At 39.8% G+C, this 24,222-nt stretch overlaps 1 protein-coding gene across 1 annotated transcript in view; it reads right to left on the bottom strand.

Moving 5' to 3' along the window:
* Positions 1-24,222, bottom strand: part of LOC124616428 (zwei Ig domain protein zig-8-like) — a 255,924-nt gene that overhangs the window by 96,035 nt on the left and 135,667 nt on the right. The window contains exon 3 of the mRNA XM_047144736.1: positions 3,846-3,973. Within this exon, the coding sequence (XP_047000692.1) occupies positions 3,846-3,973 (128 nt within the window). The remainder of the gene's footprint in view (positions 1-3,845; positions 3,974-24,222) is intronic.

The following is a 24,222-nucleotide window of genomic DNA, read 5'->3' as shown; positions in this document are numbered from 1 at the left end:
GAGGCAAAGCACTGTAATTAAGTTCCTTTTTGTATTTGACGATCTGTAGGCCACTTTTGCATGATTTAACTGTCAGTGCAATATGGTGATATGTGCTAACTAGTTTTGCTGCTGAATGTTTCATTTGCAGAAAGAAAAAGGTGGACAGTGTTTCGACACCAGCAGCATCAGTAATTTGGCTGGTAAATTCAGTAAGAGCCGATCATAATGCTCCATTCATTTATAAGACATCCATTGTACCAGGGCATGGGAGCTTCTATATAGTGGTGAGAACGTTTGCATTTCAGAGATGTTTGTGGAAAGCAGCACTTAATGATATCCTGGAAGGGTAAAACATGATGGATGGGTTGTACTTGTATGTAGGTGTCAGTCACAGTAAACAAGTGTGTGGCTGGAGGCGTCTCTTATGTCCCATTAGGACTGCTAGAAACAATGCATGCTGTGCTATTCTGGGAAGCACTGGGGCAGATTTCTATAGTGTGACTTGTGACGTCATTATAGCATTGAGAACCTTTTAGCTGAGTCTGCGAGGATGAGTAGCCGAGCAATTAGGTCTTCAATGGAATGCAGGTAGAGTGACATCACACCAGCAACAGTGAACACATGTGCGTCCTGAGGGTGACTTGGCTCTCATTTACATTGACATGTCATGTCAGTATAACAACCATATACCCAAAATTAGATGCAACTTTCAACTGTTTGCTGTAGGCAGCAGTGGTGCTAGAGTGATGGCTGGCGCAACGGCGCTGGCTTACATCCGGCTGGCAAAGCACCTGTGCGGTGTCAGCATGTGCACGCATTGGAACAGTTTGCTGATACGTCACGGTTGACAATAGTTCGAAAACATGTTTTACGTGCCCTGAGTGTTCGTGCACTACATTATTTTCGGTTGCTTAAGTGTTGTGAGCATGTTGGCAGATAGCTGTATACGCATTGTTTATGTGACTGACGGGTAGTCTGCAGGTCTGAAGGCTATGTACTACGTTATCTGGACAGTTTAGGATTAGTGAGCATGTCTGCAGAGCGTTTTACATGTGTTATTTTGATGACTTACGAGTTGTTTGCGTGTCTGCGCATCAGTGAACTGCATTATTTCAGTAATTTACGAGTTGTTTGCGTGTTTTTGCATCGGTTTACTGCATTATGTAGATGAATTACGAATAGTCTGGAAGTCTGTAGGCTATGTATTGTGACTCCAAATGTGCCAGAGTAAGTGCTTTGTATCAGTGTAATAAATAAACTACATGAAATCCACACCTAAATAAATTGTTCCAAAATAAATAAAGTACAGTCCTTCCCCTCTCCAGCAGCGCAGAACAGCCTGAGTCCTTTTCCTGCCATTTCCCTCACCCCAGACCCTCATGGGACCACAGAGCCCTCTGTTGGCAGTACTGTGCACTACGTCAGTTGGACTCCAGACCTCATGGTGAACACGCTGGATAGAGCTACTGCCTCAAATTGTTTAAACATGCACTGCATGCAAAATAAGGACTTATACCCACCCTATTCATTAGCCAAGCACAGGCAGAGTCCTATTCCTACCAATTTCTAGGAAGTGGTGGCGGTCAGATCACTTATGTTAGTGGAGGTAGCCCAAGTGAGCTATTTTCCAGCGATTTTCTTAGGTTAGTGTAGGTAGCAATAGTGTGTTGCATTGTCCTACTGGAATTTGTACTTACCACCACTTTCTGTGGGATGGGAGGGGATGGTGGGAGGGGAGGGTGTTAGGTTAGTGGAGGTAGCCCAATAGATCTATCTTCTCTCCATTTTCTAAGTTTAGTGGAGGTAGCTGTCATGTGTTCTATTTTACAGCAAGAATTTTAACTTCCTGCCATTTCCTGGGGGAGGGGATGTAGAAGAGTGGGATTGGAGGGGGTAAGGTTGGGGGAGGTAGCCCAATTGACCTATCTTCAAGCCAAAATTTGAACTTTACGCCATGACGTCACTGTGATTTTGCCATACCTATCGTTGCCATCTTCTATTCACCATCTTGAATAAACTTGGCAACAATGGATATTGGGGCCATAAGAACTTTGTACCACTATTGTCCTTAATTCTGATCTTAAATTTGTCCCTTATCTCGTATATGCTCGATCTTAAAATGTAGGAAACATTTTGAAAAATATTGTAATTCACTGCACCATGTAAATATTTAAAAATTAAAAGGTGATAATTACACTAGTTACAGTTGTTGGTGGAACCATTCTTAGATCTGTGAACAAGCACGAGATACAGAAAGTTGCCTTGGGAATACATTGTTTTCAGAGTAATGTTTCAACTTAAAATTTTCGAAGGGTAAATGTAAACGCAACGGTAATTACGTGCCACTCACAATAAAAATGTCGTCATATAACGCACGAAAGGAGGATCAGATATAAATAATTACGACGTGAATGTGACCCACACGCAAACACACAGACGAAAAATTATAAAGAAGCGGAAGAAAAACTGGATGTACCAGTAATAAACGTATCATGCAATAACTTGCAGTAATAAAAAATCACTTTTAATAAAAAATTTGTTTGTGGCAGCACAACAGTAATGAGACTAGTTCTACACACGTGAGAATAAACGAATCAAACAAATACATAATAAACAGTAAAACATCAAGTTTATAGTTAAAAGCTGCGACATTATCCAAAATGAGGAAAATGAGATCACTAATAAAATGGCAATGTTATGTAAAACATAAAAAGGTAATCGTTACACCACGTAATTTGTTCATAGCAAAATAAAATGCTTGTGGGTCCAGCAGGACTAGCTTAACTGTTATCTATTCACAGGTATAAGATAGACTAAGGCTTCATGCACTTGCGCGAGCCGAGGCAAAAGTTGGTAGAATACCATGACGGGCTGTGCAAGTGTAACAGTTACATATATCGACTAATACAACGAATAAAAGTTAATATAATTACATTTGCATGTACACACAACAATGCATGATAAAAACACTTGACGAAGACATCTAATTACGTAAAAACACAAAAAACAGGAATTCACATAATTAGTAGTTACAAGAAAATTACAAGTAGTATGCTACACAGCAATATGGCATGTTACTGCGACATGTTAAAAGATCATTATACTGCCGGCATATCTTACTACAAAATAAAATTAACAACTACAGCAACAAGGCAGGTGTTACAGACGAGATACCACCTAAAGTGATTTGAAGGCAGTCCGGTTTATAGTCGAAACATGCTGACATTCTTACCATGAGTGATAAATTTTTACCTTTGTATTTATATTGTCCCTTCAAACATTTAAACATGTCATTACTGTGTAAAGAAATTTATCCTAAGGCGACTTCCTGCTTTTTGTGCTTGTTCGTCGGTCTGGTGATGACTGTATTGTCTACGAAAACTGGTGTAGTAACCATATATTAATTTTTATATTTCTACGCGATCTGGACAATTAAAAGATTTTTAAATAAAGATTTTCTAAACTTTAGTAAATACGTAGGATCACATTCTCCTTCCCTGAAGTTTTCAGACATAACTCACTTAAGATGCACCTCAGTACTTTCATTTTTTCTTAGTTTATTCTCGTTCCATAGTTTGTGATCAGTAGAATATTCATTCCACTCACCAGACGTAATTTCTCCTCACTTCCAGAAGGAATCGCAATGTTATCAGCGAATCTTTAATTGACATCCGCTAATACTGAATTTTTAGCCCACTGTTGAAACTTTCTTTTAATTATTTCTATACTTATTCGATATAATAGCTCATGAACTTTTTCTTCGAGCGATTTTCTCTTGGTCCTTCATTATTATTGGTAAATTGATATACTGCACTACAGGCAAAATATTGTAAATCAGGCTCTAGTCATGAGAGGAGTCTTACCTCATCGTGGTGATACCAGAAGATGAACGCAGGCGGTTCAGGCGAATACCTGATGGTACACGTGAGGTTTATGGTGCTGCCCTTATTCACGTACAGATCTGGACCGCCGAGGATGGTCGCAGTGGGAACTGGAAAAGATAAATACAACCTTCAGGCTTCTGTTAGGTGAAGCTTCCGAGCTAATGAGAGGAAACTTTGGAGAGAGTCACGGCGCTCAAAAGGCAAAATTCCAGAATGTGATCAAAATTAATCCTTCATTACATATGTGAAGAACTCCATTACTCTTTTCGACACATTTTTTTATTTGCGTACGTCGCAAATTTTAGATTGCGCTAGTAATACTCCTTGGAGCTAAAATAGACTGAATAAACATAAGAAGTTCAACCTTGCGGTAAGTACAATATAAAAAGAATAGAAAGTGTCAGAGAACTTGCTGTATGATTATCGTTACATGGTGTACTCTAAATGACTGAGTCATTAAAACTCTTGTGGGTTCTATGATGCTGCTATTACAGAAAGAAACAAACATCCATTCGATAAGGGCACCACTGTATGCAAAATTACACAGTAAAATTATCGTGTAAAAACAGAAACGCAACAAAAATGTTAGTAATTTAACAAATTGAAAAGGGTTCAATAACTAATAATTATAAAATATGGTGAGAGTATATGGGACGATAAAACAATTATTCCAATGAGCTAGCTGATAGTTTATAATGGAGAGGTGCACATCAAGAAAATACGAAATAATTTATCAAACAAAATACAATAAATATTTTTAAATACATTCGTTATTTGGTGATGTGCACCATTCCGTTACCAGTTAGTGTCCTGTTCATTTCAACAATACTATTATCTTCTCACATACACTCCCCGAATTTCATTAGTATTAGCTATGGAGCTCCTTCACTTCCTGTAAGTCAAACCGTCACCATTGGTTTAGTTATTTTACCGTTTTTACACGATAATTTAATTTTGTAATTGTGCATAACGTGGTGCCCAGTAGCAGACGTACGTTTCTCACAATCTTTTAATAAAAACATCACAGAACACACAATAGTTTTAATGATAAAGTGCTTGGCTGCATATCACGTGAGGAGCTGCAAGGCAACGATAGTTGTATGATATGTTCTATGACACTTTCCTATCTTTCAAAATCGTGCTTGTCGTAAGTAGGTAGGACCTTTTATTAATAATGTATATTTCTTCTTTCCGTTTTAGCTCTCAATATAATTACTAGCACAACCAAAACCGGTGACAGCATTCCCTTAATCTGCAATCTAGGTGCATAAAAAATCTTATACTGACAATTAAGGTCGCTTTTCAACATATTTCACCATTTCAAGGCATATAATAATTACTGTTGTTTAATGAAACCTAGTCTAATTACCAACAACGCTGCAATATTGATAATTCAAATTAATGGCTTTTACATTACTTCGTTTGTACACGGTCAGATGACTTAACATTCAAAAACAATGACTAAGATAATACACAGGTGAGCATCAAGATGTTTCTCAGCAAGTAACACCTGACAAACTTAAAAAGACATGAAGTATTGAGATGTCGAAGTTTAAGAACAAAGGCGTCGCAGCTCAATCGAAGTGTATATTTTATTTTATGCAGTTATGATATTAGTAGTCAAAGTGATTTCTCTGGTTATCCCTGCCTACTGCTGGGTGAATGCCCAACCAGATTTCTCCTGTATTGCTACCCCGTCTACTGTTGGATGAATTCCACATCTATACTCATATTTTTCCATGCGACGCATCCCTCAGCCACACGTATACGTACCCACAACATATATGCATGTTTGCTAGTGTCATCTGCCAGCTGCCTATCACATCGATTTTTGTGTCTTTTTATGTCTTGAAATCCAGTAGATACCTTTCTACAGTCACCTTGACTCTAATCTATTCTTCGATACTATAAAAAGTGGAAGGGAAAAAATATAAAAATTGTCAACCTCTGAAATTTCTAACTCTCGTAGGCTGACTTCACGATGTAAAGACACCATCAAATATTTCATTTTACTAACGCTATTCGTTATGTAGACGATGTAGTCACAGACATGTGGAAAGGCACGATCTTCTTCTTACTACAGAAAAAAAAGCGTCAGAGACCAAAAAAGCAGTGTGCTACCTTATATGATGTGTTCATAAGAACATTACAAAACGAATAGCAGGAAGGAAGAGAAAGAAACCATTGTTATTTTCTTACAACGGTGACAGTATAAAATTTAACTGTTACGTTTTTTGAATTCAAGACGTAATTGCAAGAAAGTATTTTAAACACCTCCGATAATCCCTGTTATCCGGACACAAATTTGGTAAAATTTCAGATACTTTCATATACATTTTAATCTGCTTTATACACACAACAGACACACATACAGTCACACTCACGCATATACTATCACACACACATACATACACAGACAATGTTAAGACTACGTGTTCAGTAGCGTGTTGGTCCGCCTTTGTTATTCTGCCTGCTTAGCATGGATTCGACATGACCTTGTCATGTCTCCGTAGGCATGTGGCCCCAGACGGCTACGCATGAGTGACGCATTCCCGTAAATGAGGGACTGTGGTGGTGCATAGGCGCGGAACTGGTGCCCGACATCGTCCATTGGTTTCCGACAAGTTGAATTCGATACCAGGCTATTTCTGACAGCTCTTTAGTGTGGTGCTGTTCATCTATTATCATCTCACATTATTAAATTACAATGTGTCTCTGCTACAGATCTGAATGTGCTTCTGAAATATGTTAGTAACATTCGAGCGTAATGAATTGTATACATAGGACAGAATTACTGCGTTTCAGATGTTCCGTCATAATAGTTGAATGGGAATTAGGTTTCTACATTCACAACTCTGACAACATAACTAAAATCCCCCTGCGCTCTGAAATACAATGTTTCTTTCTTTGCACTTACACTATTCACATTTACTCTGATGAAGATGCCTAATGAAATGAACAGTACTATCAAAGAAGATATATTCGGTACGCTATGTACAACTTTTATTATTGGAAAACATTAAAAATTATTATCTTTTATCTTCACTTGTTCTTTGGGAGTCACAGTGCTTGTTCGGGAGACAGAGAACAACACTCTTGTGTATAAACGGGTCAGAAGAAATGAGTGCTTACATTGAGCCTTTCCTGATCATATTACTAGCAAAGAAGAAGAAATACAGCTCCGCTGGTAACTTCGATGCTGTTCTATTTTCACTCGGGGGTTACACGAAAACCGAATACGTTTCGACATCATTTATTATTATTGCTTTTATTTGGCCTGTAGAAAGAAAAAAAGCGGCTCATTTGTCAAGTATCTTAGTTGGCATGCACAGCCGGTAAAGTCAATGAATATTCATGCTAGAGCGTCGCGCACGGAAATGGTATTTTTGCGCGGTTCAGTAAAAGTTGTCCTGTCCTCAAAGCCACACAAGGTAAATAAAATGGCAAAGGAAGGCAGCCAGACCTCTGACTTTCTGCAAGATTTTAAATAAAGAGCTTCGGCAGATACGCTAACGGAACAAAAGAGAAAATGCTGTAAATTTCATGATTCGTGCTTCAGTTATAGATGATCGATCAGTATAGCTTCGGTAAAGGAGCTACCACATATTTGTATAACATGCACAATGTCTGCCAGACATCGTAACGTTTTTTTCTGCTGGTTGATGAGGGTGAATGACCGCCAGGTTTCCACAACTAGAGTGGGCTGTGTTGGTGTGGTCGGAGGTGCTACAAAATACGATAATCTGTAGTTATAGAAAGTTCGTAAAGTTGTCGTGTCTGTCCGTTCGTCTGTTTGAACAAACTTCTCCGAAACTAGTACACGAATTTTCATGGGATTTTCCTATGTAACTTGAGCATGGCTTCAGGTATCGGTTTAGTTCTTCAAAATTGGATCATGGAAAAATGAGATATAGTGATTTTAAGTTTTACTAAAACCGTCGGGAGTACTAGAGTAATTTTCGTGAGGTTATCGCAGTGAAATTGTGTATACAGAATGAGATTTTCACTCTGCAGCGGAGTGTGCGCTGATATGAAACTTTCTCAAAGATTAAAACTTTGTGCCGGACCGAGATTCGAACTCGTGACCTTTGCCTTTCGCGGGCAACTGCTCTACCATCTAAGCTACCCAAGCACGATTCACGCCCCGTCCTCATCGCTTTACTTCTACCAGTACGTCATCTCTTACCTTCCAAACCTAACAGAAGCTCTCCTACGAAACTTGCAGAACTAGCACTCCTGAAAGAAAGGATATTGCGGAGACATGGCTTAGCCACAGCCTGGGGGATGTTTCCAGAATGTGATATTCACTCTGCAGCCGAGTGGGCGCTTATGTGAAACTTCTTGGCAGATTAAAACTGTGTGCCGGACCGAGACTCGAGCTCGGGACCTTTGCCTTTCGCGGGCAACTGTTCTACCATCTGAGCTATCCAAGCACGACTCAAGTCCCGGCCTCACAGCTGTCTCATTCCGGAAACATCCCCTAGGCTGTGGCTAATCCATGTCTCCGCAATATCCTTTCCTTCAGGAGTGCTAGTTCTGCAAGGTTCGCAGGAGAGCTTTTGTAATGTTTGGAAGGCAGGAGACGAGGCACTGGCGGAAGTAAAGCTTTGAGGACGGGGCGTGGGTCGTGCTTGAGTAGCTCAGTTGGTAGAGCACTTGCCAGCGAAATGCAAAGGTCCCGAGTTCGAGTCTCGGTCCGGCACACAGTTTTAATCTGCCAGGAAGTTTCAACTTGTGTATAGATTGGGTCGCCATACAGGCTTCTTTTCATCAACTTCGGATTACGGAAAGAAAAGGCATCGTAGTTTAAATATCTATCTAAAACCTCATATCTGTTTGAACACCTTAATCTTTTTCACAGAGTTTCAACAGGTAACTTGAGCATAGCTTGAGGCACAGTATAAGCTTCACTTCAACAAAGTTTGGAGCACGATAAAAAAGATATCGTAACTGAAAGTATTAACCATAACAATATTATAAATGCGAAAGTAACTCTGTCTGTTACGTTTTCACAAGTAGCCCGCTGAGCCGTCACTCAGCTGCAGAATCTAAGTTGGACAGTTTCGGGTATTGCAAGTAAATCAGACTGTATATTCTGGAATGATACGAATTGCATCCGCTGTATCATTGTGACTTGAGAGACTGACTACTTTCGCTCACTCTGTTTCGCAGCTCGATAATGTACGAACAAAGCTTTCATGGCAGCAAAACGTAGCCAATTGCTTCTCTGGAGTGCACAATTTTCCTACATATAGTCTGTCAAATTAGCTCTGACATTTAGTTGCAACATGCTCCACGGCCGCGATAACATTCATGAAAGATAAGAGTTTCGTGCATCGCTTGACAGTGATTCACAATAAATATTTTGTTTGTGAACTATGACGTTTCGGCTTTGTACACATTTTCAAGCATTTCATACGTATCAGAAGGAAAATGTCATTAGAACGCAAATTTTTTATAGCAGTCAGACTAAAGCCAGAAAAGGGAGAGCTCTTACAGTGTTTACCCTACTATCATTTTTCGTGGGAAGTCCTTGGTTTGGTTGAGAATGCTGGAGAGACAGAAAGTCGTAGTACACAACATAATAAACTACAAAGCAATAACAGGTAATGCTTTAAAATTGTTTCGTGTAAGCTGTCTTCGTGCATAACTGTCACCCTGCAACCGCTGTTTATTCTTCCTAGATTCCAACCCGAAAGGCCTGACAAGAGTTTGCTCTTCTTCCTCTTTGACTTCATACGATAATGTTTTCATAAAATACGAAATCATGTTCACTTCTGTATTCCTAATCATATTATTTCTGTTTGTCTTATATGCAGAAATATGTACATAATTTAAAGCATTTGCTACTGAAACCACCATCGTTTATGGAATCCTTCTCGCAGGATCTGGAGCAAAATAAATAAACAAAGAAATCATATATTTAGTAGTCAACAGTTGTCCTCATGACACCTTTAAGTAGATATGGAAATGTCTATTCTTGTAAACAAGTACTTTATCTTACTAACAGGAGACAGCTTGCGTGCTTGTGTGTGAGTGTGTGTGTGTGTGTGTGTGTGTGTGTGTGTGTAAGATTCTGATATCGGTACCAAGTACTCATAAAATAGAACACGGATTTTTAGGTTGTAAAAAACTATGTTTTAGGCACCTAAAATAGGCTACTTCAGTACTTCATTTAGGCTATATAAAACCTAAAATAGACTCTACTAAAAATGATGCAGATAAAATAAAAATAAATTAAAATACACAGTGTTGACATTATGAACATCTTATTAGGCATTAAAACAAGGAGAATGAATATTTATACAGTTAGAGAGCACAGCAACCTACAACATTAATTTTGAACATAACTCCAAATAATTTTGAGTTCCTGCAAGATAAAGATCTCCGTAAAGAAGATGTGGCAGTGGTTTAATTAATACATTCGTAGTTTCACATATTCTGACCATAGTTGGCTTCACAATAAATAACCAAAATCTTTTCTAGGTTTTCTAGTGAAAACCTGTGGCGCTTGTCAGTCAGAATCAATTTATACGCTGAAAGTGAACGTTGTACATGAACAGATGTGACAGGGGTGTACATCATTTTCGCACATGTTGGACAGGAATGCTGCAGTCAGGAGTGCTGGATTTTCCACTAAGTATGTCGACAGCTGCACACAACTCCTTCAGGCCAGTTTTCTGCAAAATCGTTTGCATTTTTGCCCGTACTTTTGCCCCTACTTCACCTGGCGCTTCATTAATTTTCATTTTGACTTCTTCAAGCAAAGAAACATTGTCGTAGATAGGTCTCCCTTAGCCTTCTAACTGTGAAATTATTCTTGCCATAAATATGTAGTGGGCCCTAATGTAAGATAAGTCCCGTTTTAAAGAAGAATCTTTAAGTAACTCCATTGCTGCAGTTACGGATGCAGCATCCTTCGGTATATTTTCAACCACCTTCTTGACAGCTAAGAGATGCGTACTATACTATTCTGCTGCTATCAGCCACGTGCCTCAGCGAGTGACAACAGGCTCTGGCGTCAATGGGACATTTGGAAGCCTTGATAATGCCTTAACAAAAATTTTCTTCACCACAGAAATTACTTCATTTACTTTAGGAAATTGTAGCCTTACTTGATCTGCTATGCGGTACCAACTAATATGCAAATTGGAGCTTAAGAAAAAAATAGGTTTTAACCTAAAGATCCGTGATCTATTTTTTACATATGAATAATAAAACACCTATAAAGAGTATCTGGTATTAACAGGGATAGCGATATAAAACAATAAAAAAAGACTGAAGTGTTAGGCCGATACGAAGCATGAGCGCATATCAACTAGACACCTTGCTGCACACTGGTCAGAAAATATGTTTTTCCATCTGTCATATTGTTGTTGTTGTGGTCTTCAGTCCTGAGACTGGTTTGATGCAGCTCTCCATGCTACTCTATCCCGTGCAAGCTTCTTCATCCACAGTACCTACTGCAGCCTACATCCTTCTGAATCTGCCTAGTGTATTCATTTCTTGGTCTCCCTCTACGATTTTTACCCTCCACGCTGCCCTCCAGTACCAAATTGGTGATCCCTTGATGCCTCAGAACATGTCCTACCAACCGATCCCTTCTTCTAGTCAAGTTGTGCCACAAACTTCTCCCCAATCCTATTCAACAGTTCCTCATTAGTTATGTGATCTACCCATCTAATCTTCAGCATTCTTCTGTAGCACCACGTTTCGAAAGCTTCTATTCTCTTCTTGTCCAAACTATTTATCGTCCATATATCTGTCATATGGTGTGGAAAATCTTGGAGCCACTGCCTTATATGATGAAATAGGCACTTTTTAGGATATTAATGTTGAAATAGGCAAAAATAAGCACTAAAGTTGAAATAGGCTTTTTTAGGTCCTATAGAATTAACACTATTAAGTGTAAATAGTCATGAAACGCATAAGTAAAAATTTTTATGCAAATAGAAACTCAGAAACAAAATTGGTTTTTACCTCAAATCCACGGTCTACTCATAAAGGTAGCCAATTATAATTACTAGGAGATGATTTTTTCTTAATTTATGGCAGTAGCAGTAACCAGCTCGTCTCACTGAACAGCACTCAGTGAGTTCTGATAATATACGAGTGAGTGCTGAAAACTGATGCCCCTGAATTATTTATGAGAAAGCTCTTAAAGATTTTTAAATAAAACAAAAGTTATTAGTGTTCTAAATCTTCATTCTTCATGTCTACAAATTTATTTATCTGCATATTTCAGCGAAATACCAGTTGGTCGGTACAGTCACTGTAGAATATTTGACTTTGTTGATGACACCGCACATGTTTGCTCCTTCCCTATCAAAGTCCTCGAAGGTGTGCTTCAATTTCTGGAAACTGACGAAAGTTGAATAGGGTCAATTCGGGAATGTATGGGGATGATCCGTGACAGTAAACCCAAAGCGTTGGATTTTTGCAGTTGTTGCAACGCTTGCGTATGGTGGAGCATTGTAGTGATGAAAGATAGGGTGTTTCATACATGGATGAACTGTTCGAATTCGAAACTCGATTACATCACGCTGTTTCTGAAGCATCAACACAGCTACTTTACACATAGTCACATTACATGCTACAATTTGGAGCCCTTTAGCTGCAGAGGGCTGAAATATGTAGACACGAAGAATAAATACGTAGAACGTTAATAATATTTATTTTATTTAAAAAGCTACAGGAGTTTTCACTTAAAAAATTCGGAGGCCTTATCTTTCGTCACGCCCTCGTAGGTATGAAATAATAAAAAGCCATAATGAAACTGAACTACATATCAGCATAATACGAGTAGAGTGCACATATCGGCATGTCCCAAAAGGCAGGTGTTGTGAGTGACACTTACAATCTGTTTCTTTCTTTTTATTTTCCCCCAGATCTTGGCAGCCGGCTTTGCGAGACGATGATGGTTTTAATAGCAAATGACTTAAATGATCTACATATTCCCACATATTAGATACGCGAGAATAAAGACGAACAAGTTTCTAAATAACGTACGGTGTCCCATTAATTCACCATCCAATATACAGTAATTATGTACTCTTCTTGGTTTACTCTTTTACATTCATGTTAGTAACCTATTTATCAAATGAGAATTGTGATAGCACAAACTCAGTATTACAGTATTACTCTGCTTCGCTGTTAGAACTAGTGAATTTGCAAAATGCTACAACGTTTCACCCAATGTTGCAACTGACGTTCGTCAGTGTGACGGTGTGAACTTGTGCCAGAGGCTGAGTTGTTGCAGAAATTCTCAACCAGGCACAATCACAACACTACAGATAATCTGTTGGTAGTGACTCCAGCTAGCGAAGTATGTCGTAAAATATTGCTTCACATATGTCCTTCACTTCATTAATGTGTCCCAGGCTTATTTTAGTTAGATCATGTTTTGCTCTTGAGGTGGTCACAACACCAATCAAAAGCTGTACAATGTGTAGTGAATCATGATACCAAACTCTTCCTTTCCTTTGATTCCATCGTGTTGCTCTCATTTTCCATTTATATTAATTCCACCGGTAAGATTGTATGTACTGAATTGATCACTCTAGAGTACTATAAACTATCATTAAATAGAATCGCCCCAATCATAGCATAGCAGAAACATTTTAAGTTGTATAAACAAACCGTTCGTTCTAACGAAGTTTAAGTGATGAATTTCAATTCCAAGTGTTATGCGAGCTTCATAATTAATTATTTTTGTGTAGATGCTGCCAATATGGTTCTCTGTTCTACAATTATGGATCCACAGACGCCGCAAATATTTGAAGATGGTCTTCGACATCTTGCTTTGACTTTATTGAGAAACGCTATTGGCCAAATTCGACATTCAAATCATTCTCAAGGAAGCAACCTCAGTGTTTTAATATTGTTTCCTTGAGCATGACTATTAACAAAAAATCCAGACATGTGCGAACTGGCCGCTCACTGACATTTCCGTACAATCGTAATTATGGAAACAGGCTATTCATCTACAGGCTTAGATGAGCGAATCTGCGAGAATCAAAATGTGACATAAATGGCCGTATCTTTTGACTGCATTGACTCAAAAGCTGAAATTTTTACACCGCTCAAGCACTATAGACCATAGTACTTGAGATTAATTTCAGTTTGATACCTCTACTTAATTACGACAAATACGGGTCATAACAGACAGACAGACAGATCAGCAAGAAATGAGAAAATTTGATTTTTAAGCGATTTAATATAACAATTTTCCGTTTCATTCATGTACTTGTACTGTAAACCCTAGTTACTTGTCAAATTTCATGATTCTAGATGAGCGTTAACCGTACAGGTTTCGATAAGTGACTTCTCGAGTATCAAAATGTGTGACGTAAATGGCCATATCTTTTGATTCGTTTGACCAAGAAGCTCTGATTTTTTTATTCCGATAAGGTGCTATAGGGCTTGATAATTGACATTGATTTGCACTTGATATCTCTGCCCCTTCCTGAAAATAGGTGTATTAACAGAAGGGCTACAAATTGATCCTATAAAGGTTCCGTTTTTACCAACTGAGGTACTTGAACATAACAGTTTTTATGAGATGATTGCGTGATATGATTTGGAGATTAAGAGAAAGCTTTTTGCAATGTTGACTAAAAAAATTTTTTCTAATTCCAAATGAAGGAGGGATAGAATGGAGGGAACAGAAGGGTTTTTACAACTTGCGCAGAAACAAGACTGCAGTTATGAAATTCGAAGGACATGAAGGGGATGCAGTAGTCGAGGTGTGAGTGAGTGCTGTACCATGCTCCCAATGATTTCAGTATGCACAATGAACAATCTGTGAGGAAAACGAAGGAGAAATTTGGAATTTATATTACAGTCCAGGAAGAAGAAATAAAACAAATTTAATTCTGTCTATGACATCGCAATTCTGCCAGAGTCAGCAATGGACTTGAATGGAATGGTTAGTGTCTTTAAAAGACTTTGTAAGATGAATATGAATAAATGTAAGAGAAGGATAATAAAATGTGTCGAATTAAATCAGTAGATGGTGAGGGAATTAGATTAGGATATGAGATACAAAAGTAGTGGAAGAGATTTGCTGTTTGAGTAACAAAATAACTTATGATGGTTGAAGTAAACATGATACAAACTGCAGACTGGCAATCGCAAAAATATCATTTCAAGAAAGGATAAATTTGGTAACATGTAATATTAGTTTAAGTGTTAGGAATTTACTTAACGTATTTCTCTGGAGTGTAGCCTGGTGTGCAATGAAACATCGAAGAAAAGCTGTTCAGACGTAAGAAAATGCAAGCTCTTGATATGTGGTCCTATAGAGGAAAGCAGAAGACTGAATGGGTAAATCGAATAAAAGATGACGAGATACTGAAACGCATTGGTTAAAAAGACAATTATTGCACAACATGGCAAAAGGGAAAGTTTTGGTTGGTAGGAGACATATTGAGGCATAAAAATAAGCGGTATGGTAATGGAAGGAAGTGGTGGTGTGGGGGGGGGGGGGGGGAGGTGGCTGTGGTGGGGGATGACGGATAGGAAGAGAGACGAAGGCTTAAATGCGGCAAGCAGGTTCAAATGGATGCAACTTGCGGTAGTTATGCAGACATGAAGAGGCTTCCTCAGGATAGCCTAGCGTGGAGAACATAAAACCAGTCTTCCGACAGAAGACCTCGACAACCATAACATCATTTCACTTCCAAGTTCTTGTTTTTTCAGTGTTTTTTAACAAATATGGCGCTGGTGACCTCGCCTTTTAACGCCCTATAAACATAGTCATTAAAAAAGATAGCTTTCGAATTTCTCTTTATATATCATAAAAAATGGCTCACTGCGTAGTTAACTCGCCAAATCTAAGGCAATGATTTCCGTGAGCGCACAGGTGCTGAAAGATGATTGTGTAGAAACAATAGTTACCTAGTTGGTGTTTTGGTGGAGATGGGGACCAGAAACCGTGTTATCGTTTATATACTGTAGTACTGTTGTTAACAAGTCGACTTTGAGCTACAAGTAGTATAGTCCAAACGATGTGGAGTATTCCTAAAAGGCTACCCGAAGCACCTGAATATCGTATATAGGCCGAAAAGCAAGAAAAGCTCTAATTCATTAATGGAGTGGTGCCACACTAGCCCAACGATACAGAAATTCTTGCAGAATTACATAATATTTTTATTTATGTTTCCACAAAATAGGCTTTCGTCTTATTCGTGGAATTACATTTTCAGTAGGCTGTATCGAAATCAATATTTACTACCTTCATGTGACGAACTATAATTAAAACGCTGCTCATGTGGAGGTGTACACGTTCTGATTCTTAATGACTCTTTTATATTTTACGCAAAAGGAATATATCCGTGATTACATCATGTTTACCAGCAATATGAAACTCTTTTCAGCATTAGCTCTCATTCAAGTTTTAGATTCTGTGCGGTGAGGATAGATACAGACATTACTTAGCGACTACATGTTCCTATTCTAAGAGAAAAATGCCCTTTTTTCCCTGAATGTGACTTGCATAATTAGTTTCATCATCTCTGTTTGAGTGGGGCTGCAAGACGATCTTCTTCATTTTTTTTTTTTTTTTAATTCAGGCAGTTACCTCATTTCGGACAGGCAGGGGTTAATACCGATTGGATTATGTTTTCTGTGGCGTTATTCTCGTCGGATATGCAGCCATATAATAGAATCAAGGTGACTGAGTGATCCAGCTGCATATCATATTTGAGTATCTACAGTTAATAGCAAATAAAGTACTCGGACCAATACTGACTAACATTACAAGTTAGTTGATCTAGTTTGAATCTTAACCCTGTGATCGCTCCCAGGAACTCTGACAGAACTCTGATATTTGAAGTAACGTCCAAACAAGAAAAATAAGATACAGTTGGTAAATAGGAAACGGAGCTGCGTGCATTAATATCTCACATAATTTTACTACCTATGCGAAACATCAAGAATGCAATCAAACTGATATAGATATTTACTTCGAAAGAACCATAATACAACTGAAGACTCACTGCAAATACTAATAAACCTGTTCCTCATACTTCTTCATCCAGCCCTTTTAGTGATTCTATACGTGCGGCGCAAGAGGCTTGGAAGCATGTCTGCTATACTTGTAATAACACACCTAATTCCCACAGAACCCACAAGTCCCGCTTTGTGAACCCGTTTGCACATCGGCCGATAGCAATCGTTTTTCAGAAGGTGCTTTTTGGTGTTATCGGTGAACAACAAGTACTACGGTAAGCCACAGCCGTTAATCGTGGCGCAGTTTTAAATTAGGCCGTTTGTCACTGTCTTCGTTCGACAACGTGTACTGTTCTGTTTTCGGTAACCCAGAAATTCACGCACGAAACGAATAACATACATTATGGAGCACAGTAATATATAAAACAATTTATAACACACACGATAGAAATGTTTGCAGAGTAACCATTAATGGTACTATTCCGTATTCAGTATGTTCCAGATAATTATGAAGTCTTCGTAAACTATACTACATAAACAGCCTCATCATAGTGTACAAAACAATCTTATAATAGTTACAAACAAAAAGGAATCATATTATGAGGTCCTCTGTCATATCACAATAACATTGGGGGATAATAGTAAGGAGTGTATAGCAAACCAAAGGGCTTTTCCGGCTACCTCTATCTTCGAAGAACATTGCGCTTTCTGATGGAACAGAAACATGAGAAAATATCACTACAAGTAGCGATTTTACAAATATAACAGAAGAAGAAGAAAATTTTAATAACAGATGTTACATACGAATATTAACGCGAAGATGGTACGATGTAAGAAATCAAAGTGTTCTAATGAAGACTATTTCTATAGGAGAGTTAGATAGAAAAATGTGCTCGGTTTTGGTTACAGACAGTTATCAGTAAGTATCCCACTTCAGTCAAGATCAACATAAGAGTTTGCTCTACGATAGTTTTTCAAAGCAAACACAGAATTTCAGCGTTGGCCTGTTCTACTACCTTCAACAGACAAAAACACAATAAAATGTTCTCAAACTTCCAGCAATACATGAGTGTCTACAAGCTTTCGTTTGTGTGCTCCTCGGCTACTGTCTAGTGACGACTGTCCGTAGTTGCTGCTTCCATCCCTATACAGTCGTAATAAGGCCTGTGACGTCACTGATACGCATCCTAGAGTCGTATATGATAATGTTTTCATTATGTGAATGCCGCAATCGCTTCAACTTTTCTGTGAACATAACCCACAGTCTCTTTTGGGGTTTTTATCAGATATCGCTTCTTTTATTAGTCTCAGAAACAATTTTTCCGTCTAGAAAGGTCACGTTGAATGCAAATCAAGTTTTCAAGAAAACATTCTTTTACCAGTGATTTCTCGAGATACTGTGGACGGAAACACCTATCGTGTTCTGTAGGGTCATACTGTGGCATTCTGTGGCTCCGCGAGTGGAAAAAACTATCTCGTTCCTGAAGACTCATCTAATCGATTCTGTTTTCAAGCCTTTATCAGAACTATGAGGACTGTTAAGTATGATCTGGGCGTCAGAATGCCTAGGATATACAAAATACCGGGCAGCTGGGGCGGTACTATGCCGGACAGATTGTGCACTTTATTGAAAAAGACCGTATAGGACACGAGGGATGGTTCCTCCTACCGTGTCCTGAGAAATCAGCAACACTCTGCTCTACTCTGTAAAACGGACATCGTATTGCATTCGACAAGACACATACCACTGAGCACAGAAATGGTTTCAAGGATGGCGTAATAAAAGTAGAGATAGGGGTGAAGATACCCGATAACACCCTCAATAAAGACGGTGCTCTGCAGCTAACCACAGCTTGGTACCCGGCCATCTGAAGATTGAAGCTGGCGCGCCGGGCAAGCAACGATAACATTACCTTATATGACGCTGGAATGGGCACCAGTGATGTAGCAGGCAGTAGCACAGCTATTACTTAACGTGCAGCGTCCTACCTCGCGATGCTGGAAAGTAAACCAGACACGTAACTAAATGTGACAGTTTTATTTACGACCGTTCGTTCGGTACACTAGCCAGCATTAGGTTGGCTTATACGAGGTTTTCCACGCTCGACGAGCAAACGGTAGACTGGTTCCCAATCTGCGCCTAAGAATATACGACAAAAAGTCACTGAAAATGTGATAGCATACAGCGCTAAGTTTAGATGTTTTCCAGACAGATAGCAACACACGACTTTGTGGTCCAGAGGCAGCGTCTTTGGCTAGTAATAAAGAAATCCTCGGTATCGTGTTCGACCCCAGCCACTGCTCAAATGCTAAATAAAAATCATTACTAGTAGCTAGCGCACACTTCAGGCGTAGTTAGTCACCCTCATTCTGTCAAGGGCCTAGTCAAAGACGGTAGAAGAACGGATAGGGGTTTGGGACACCCTCTGCCCTTAGTGGGAAACTGCACCTAAGAATCAGCAATTATCAACAGCATGGGCATGATGACGACAACGGAAATCACTGGATTAAACACACTTAATGCCTTTCTCCTGAAGAGGTTTCGTGTGATTCAAAATTGTTGAAATGATGTCTTAATTGTAAAAGATTTTGGATTAGTCCTCTATTCGGATTTCCGAGAAGGGGATTCCTAAGGGAGAGGTGAACATGACGAAAAGACTGAATGAGCAACGGAAGCGTAAGATAGCTCGAGTCGGAGACAGGAATGTCAGAAATTTGTTAGTGGTAGGAAAGGGGCAAAATCTGAATAAGAGGATGCAAAAACTCAGTTCAGTTAAAGTGGGATCTAGTCAAGTGAAATGAGAAGAAGAAAAGATTCTTGTCAGACGAATACACGATAATATTAAAAGCGGCAGAAACTGCTATAGTGAGAGTAGAATGGAAAGGCACATCGGAACTGAAAGCAAATCAACTCCGGCAACAGTGCTTCAGATATATTTGCCGAAGTTACAGGCGGATGATGAGTAGGTATGGAGGGTATCTGAGGTCATTCAATGAGGAGTTCAGTATATCTGCGCTATAATAATTTAATAATCTTATAATCTAAGGATTGAAATACTTTGGACTTTGGTAGCTGAAGTAACTGAAGAAGGTATCACGGGAGACTATGGCCTTGCTAGCACGAAAGAGAGAATGGAAAGACTGGTATAGTTTTTCAGTAAATCTCAGAGGGTTAAAGCGAATATACTTGTTTAAAAATCATAAGTGTGATGTATGTTTGGAAAACACTTATATATATGGCACTATGCCAGCTGTATCACAGCACCGTGAGACAGAGATTTCGCAATCAGATATTACATTGTAATGTGTACTCAGCAGCAGGTATAGACTCAGACTGCAATTAAGTAATGATGCAGACTGTTCTGACGTTTAAGAGAACTGTCAGGCAGAATTAACATGGAATAAAGTGTAATTCAGAATTACTGAGTAATGCTATCGGTACTGCACTAGTGAACACAAAAGTAGGTGGCGCATTTATAAAAAGGGCAATCACAGAAACTGGAAAGACAACTGGGTACAAGGAAGATATCTGTGAAGAACCAGTGGAATACAGATGAAATACTTCGGTTGAGGGACGAAGGAAGTAAGTAGAAAAACGGACAGGAGAATACAAGACTAAAGCAATGTGTCACTTAAGAGTGGTATAAAAAAGAACTACTGGCATGTTAAGCGGAAATGGTTGCAGAAGATTTTAGAATACAATACGCTTGCTTGTACTGTCAAGAGCAGTGAGTAGTGTCTGCTTCTACAATTAGTCATTAGTAAGACAACTGATGAAGCCGTGGTCTCCACCATTATTCAAATATACGAGTTACAATGGCACCTGAATCCCGCTTTTTCATCCTGTGTTTGGAATTTCAGTTGGATGGTAAAAAATACACTACTGGCCATTACAATTGCTACACCACGATGGCGACGTGCTACAGACGCGAAATTTAACCGACAGGAAGAAGATGCTGTGATATGCTAATGATTAGCTTTTCAGAGCATTCACACAAGGTTAGCGCCAGTGGCGACACCTACAACGTGCTGACATGAGGAAAATTTCCAACCGATTTCTCATACACAAACAGCAGTTGTCCGGCGTTGCCTGGTGAAACGTTGTTGTGATGCGTACCATCACGTTTCCAACTTTGATAAAGGTCGGATTGTACCCTACCGCGATTGCAGTTTATCGTATCGCGACATTGCTGCTCGCGTTGGTCGAGATCCAATGACTGTTAGCAGAATACGGAAACGGTGGTTTCAGGAGCGCAATACGGAACGTCGGATCACTAGCAGTCGAGATGACAGGCATCTTATCCGCATGGCTGTAATGGATCGTGCAGCCACGTCTTGATCTCTCAGTCAACAGATGGGGACGTTTGCAAGACAACAATCATCTGCACGAACAGTTCGACGAGTTTGCAGCAGCATGGGCTATCAGCTCGAAGACTATGGCTGCGGCTACCCTTGACACTGCTTCAAAGACAGGAGCACGTGCGATGGTGTACTCAACGACGAACCTGGGTGCACGAATGGCAAAACGTCAATTTTTCGAATGAATCCAGGTTCTGTTTACAGCATCATGATGGTCGCATCCTTGTTTGGCGACATCACGGTGAACGCACATTGGAAGCGTGTATTCGCCATCGCCATACTGGCGATATCACCCCGCGTGATGGTATGGGGTGCCATTGGTTACACGTCTCGGTCACCTCTTGTTCGTACTGACGGCACTTTGAACAGTGGACGTTACATTTCAGATGTGTTACGATCCGTGGCTCTTCCCTTCATTCGATCCCTGCGAAACCCTACATTTCATCAGGATAATGCACGACCGCATGTTGCAGGTCCTGTGCGGGCCTTTCTGGATACAGTAAATGTTCGACTGCTGCCCTATAGAGCACACTCTCCTGATCGCTCACCAACTGAAAACGTCTGGCCAATGGTGGCCAAGCAACTGGCTCGTCTCAATACGCCAGTCAGTGCTATTGATGAAGTGTGGCATATTGTTGAAGCTGCATAGGCAGCTGTACCTGTACACGCCATCCAAGCTCTGTTTGACTCAATGCCCAGGTGTATCAAGGCTGTTATTGCGGCCAGAGGTGGTTGTCCTGGGTACTGATTTCTCAGGATCTATGCATCCAAACTGCGTGAAAATGTAATCACGTATGAGTTCTAGTCTAACATATTTCTCCAATGAATACCCGTTTATCATCTGCATTTCTTCTTGGTGTAGCAATTTTAATGGCTAGTCTGTATATATGTATATTATAGACTAATTTATCTCTTCCTGAGGAAATGAATTTTTGTGCAGCAAGATGAATTACCGCATGTCAGAGTCAAGTAAAGCAAGAAAACTATATGAAATCTTCACTCTTCCTTTCCACCTTGTGCAATACCTTGACAGAGTCAGTATGTTATTCCAAATTTGACAGTGCTGGTGTTACAGTGCGTGTAAAAGCCCTTCCTGTCCCTCCTTTCCCCCTCGACCTTCCATTCTTGTACTTCATATGTCTGAGTCTAGTGTTATCCATGTGAATGTATGAGACCATTTTCCAAATTTTTGCGAATCGCGTAAGTGAGACTGGGCGGGGGTATCGTCCCGGAAATGAGAAACTGCCTGCATTCAGCCTGGTCGGCACTCAGAACCTCGTCGTTATTGCTCCAGGTAGATTCGATCCGGAGTCTGCACTCCTCCCCGCATCCCTGATACTGTGTGCTAATGCGCGCAGCAGTCCGGCTCGGTAAGTGGACTAAGTTAAATAAGCAAATCAACCTTCTATTTATACATTCTAAAAATAAAGACTATTATCGACACTATTTGTAGTCGCGAGTTCACTTACTCCCTCATATGAAAGAAGTTGTCATATCTTATTGCTTTTAGATTCCAAGTTAGTTAGCTTCTTGCAGACAGCATACTAAAATTGTAGATACAGTTCATGTGCACTACATTTACGGGAATAAAACACAAACAAACGGACCAAATAAAATTGTACTCAAAACAAATGAGAGTTACAACACAAAGTTATAAACACAGTGTTCGATGGGAATGGTTTTTAAAAATTAGTATCTATTTTACAAACAACTCTGAGTATTAAATTGGTACGTATCCAGATTTGTTGCTACACTAATTCCACATGAACTTGACGAGAGCGTAAACACTGCATGATGTTCACAGTCCTCCCCTTTAACGGTTGCATGAGGACCGTCCAGCAGAATTTGATGGGTGTTAGCAATTTCGAACCGTCCAAATCCCGCACTCAATAGCTTAATTATTTATCGCGATCGGAAGTTGGCCGCTCATACTGCGTTTCGCACGTTAATCTCTCGCGTATCCTGTTGAGCTTAGTGCTGTCGTCGCCGTCAATTTATTGCGGGTCACTGGGCGCCAAGTATCACGCGCTAATGACTCGCGTCTCGCGTGACCCCCCCCCCCCCCCCCCACCCCTCCTCCTAAACAATAATTACTGGGATAATTACCCAGGGATAAACCACTCATATCGCTCAAACTATAGTTACAAAGGACGGATTAAACACAGGGACACTTGTAAAGCTTTCATGTCTTTTCATTTCGTTGTTGATACTCTGTGCTATTGACTACTAGCGCTTCCCAACACAACACCTAGGATGTATTTGTCCGAGCTTGACGAAGGATAAGCAATGACTATGTAGTTAAAGATGAATTACATATGTAAATTGTTACAGTTAACACAGGAGCATGCAGGATATCTGTGATGTACCGTTGTGCCACCAGAGTTCACTTAATCACTATCAGCCGTTGGCCTGACGTCATAATCATCGCTCCCCACACCATGACACAAAGAATAATATCGTTATGGAATTCGTAAACACTGGAAAAATGGTCATCCAGTGTAGGGCAGAAACGAGATACATCACTGCATAACGCGACATCATTTATCTGCAGTCGTTCCTTGCCTGTCACCGTCACGAAATCACTCCAAACGCAGTCGTTTCTGCTGTGGTGTTAATGACAGCCTAAGCATGGGATGATAATGCCCTAGTCCACCTGCTGCTAGTCTCTAGGGTGAATGGAATGTTACGGTGAGTCCATTACGCGTTGCCGGATGGCAGGTGCAGGTGTAAACGGATTAAGGTGAGCTTGGCGCACAGCATGGCGATTCAGCCCTCTGGCGGTCACATGTTGTTGACTGGAACCTTGACGACGCGTGTACCATCTCTCACGTTCGCATACCGTCCAACACCGGGCCACTGTCACATCCACGTGTTGTGTAACATCTGCAATCTTAATCACACCCATTGTTGATGTATATGTGTACGAAGTTATCAGAGATGTGAATTACATGAAATATATGCATTTGAAATTCAAATACAATATGCAAAACACCTGTTTGTATTTTGCATATGAAATACTTTTTTTTATAAAAAAGGGCTTCCTGTT

This window comes from Schistocerca americana, chromosome 5, assembly GCF_021461395.2.
Source record: "Schistocerca americana isolate TAMUIC-IGC-003095 chromosome 5, iqSchAmer2.1, whole genome shotgun sequence".
In the NCBI taxonomy this organism is placed as follows: Eukaryota; Metazoa; Arthropoda; class Insecta; order Orthoptera; family Acrididae; genus Schistocerca; species Schistocerca americana.
This window is presented reverse-complemented; position numbering and strand designations above follow the sequence as displayed.